At 41.6% G+C, this 515-nt stretch overlaps 1 protein-coding gene across 1 annotated transcript in view; it reads left to right on the top strand.

Moving 5' to 3' along the window:
- Positions 1 to 515, top strand: part of LOC119592423 (murinoglobulin-2-like) — a 12,304-nt gene that overhangs the window by 619 nt on the left and 11,170 nt on the right. The window contains exons 2-3 of the mRNA XM_037941245.1: positions 5 to 123; positions 283 to 396. Of these exons, the coding sequence (XP_037797173.1) occupies positions 5 to 123; positions 283 to 396 (233 nt within the window). The remainder of the gene's footprint in view (positions 1 to 4; positions 124 to 282; positions 397 to 515) is intronic.

Raw genomic sequence — 515 nt, 5'->3', positions numbered from 1 at the left:
TCAGGATATAAACGTCAGCTTGAGTACCGTCTCGAAGACAATTCTTACACAACTTTGGGCAGCCGCAACAGATCTGTTTCTTCTTGGATGACAGCTTACATCCTGACTCTCGGTACAATCTCCGTACGTTGTTATCGCTCGCCATTTTGTCCTGTTTATGGGAATAAAAAAAAAATGATTAGAACTTAACGAGAGGTTTTAAGAAAGTCCCACTGTTTCTTTTCTTTTGCATAAGTCAAACCACTGACAAGTATTTAAGAGCGGAATATTTTCTTCGTCCAGACCAATTTTAGTGTCATGCGGGAAACCTGGTCCTGGCAAGCGGATCTTCAAAGAGAGGAGAGTGCTGATGGCTGTTTCGACTCGGTTGGGAAAGTGTATGACGACCGGTTGAAGGTAAGGCAAGCTGTCGGTGAGTAAATTCGCCAGCAGAGACTAAAATGAAACGAGAATACCTAAATTTCACGGAAGACATTTTGTATTTGTAGAAACCTATCTACAAATTGGATCAATAC

The sequence above is a fragment of the Penaeus monodon genome, chromosome 30 (assembly GCF_015228065.2).
Source record: "Penaeus monodon isolate SGIC_2016 chromosome 30, NSTDA_Pmon_1, whole genome shotgun sequence".
Classification (NCBI taxonomy): domain Eukaryota; kingdom Metazoa; phylum Arthropoda; class Malacostraca; order Decapoda; family Penaeidae; genus Penaeus; species Penaeus monodon.
Note: the sequence above shows the minus strand (reverse complement) of the source record. Positions and strands in the feature narration are given on the sequence as shown.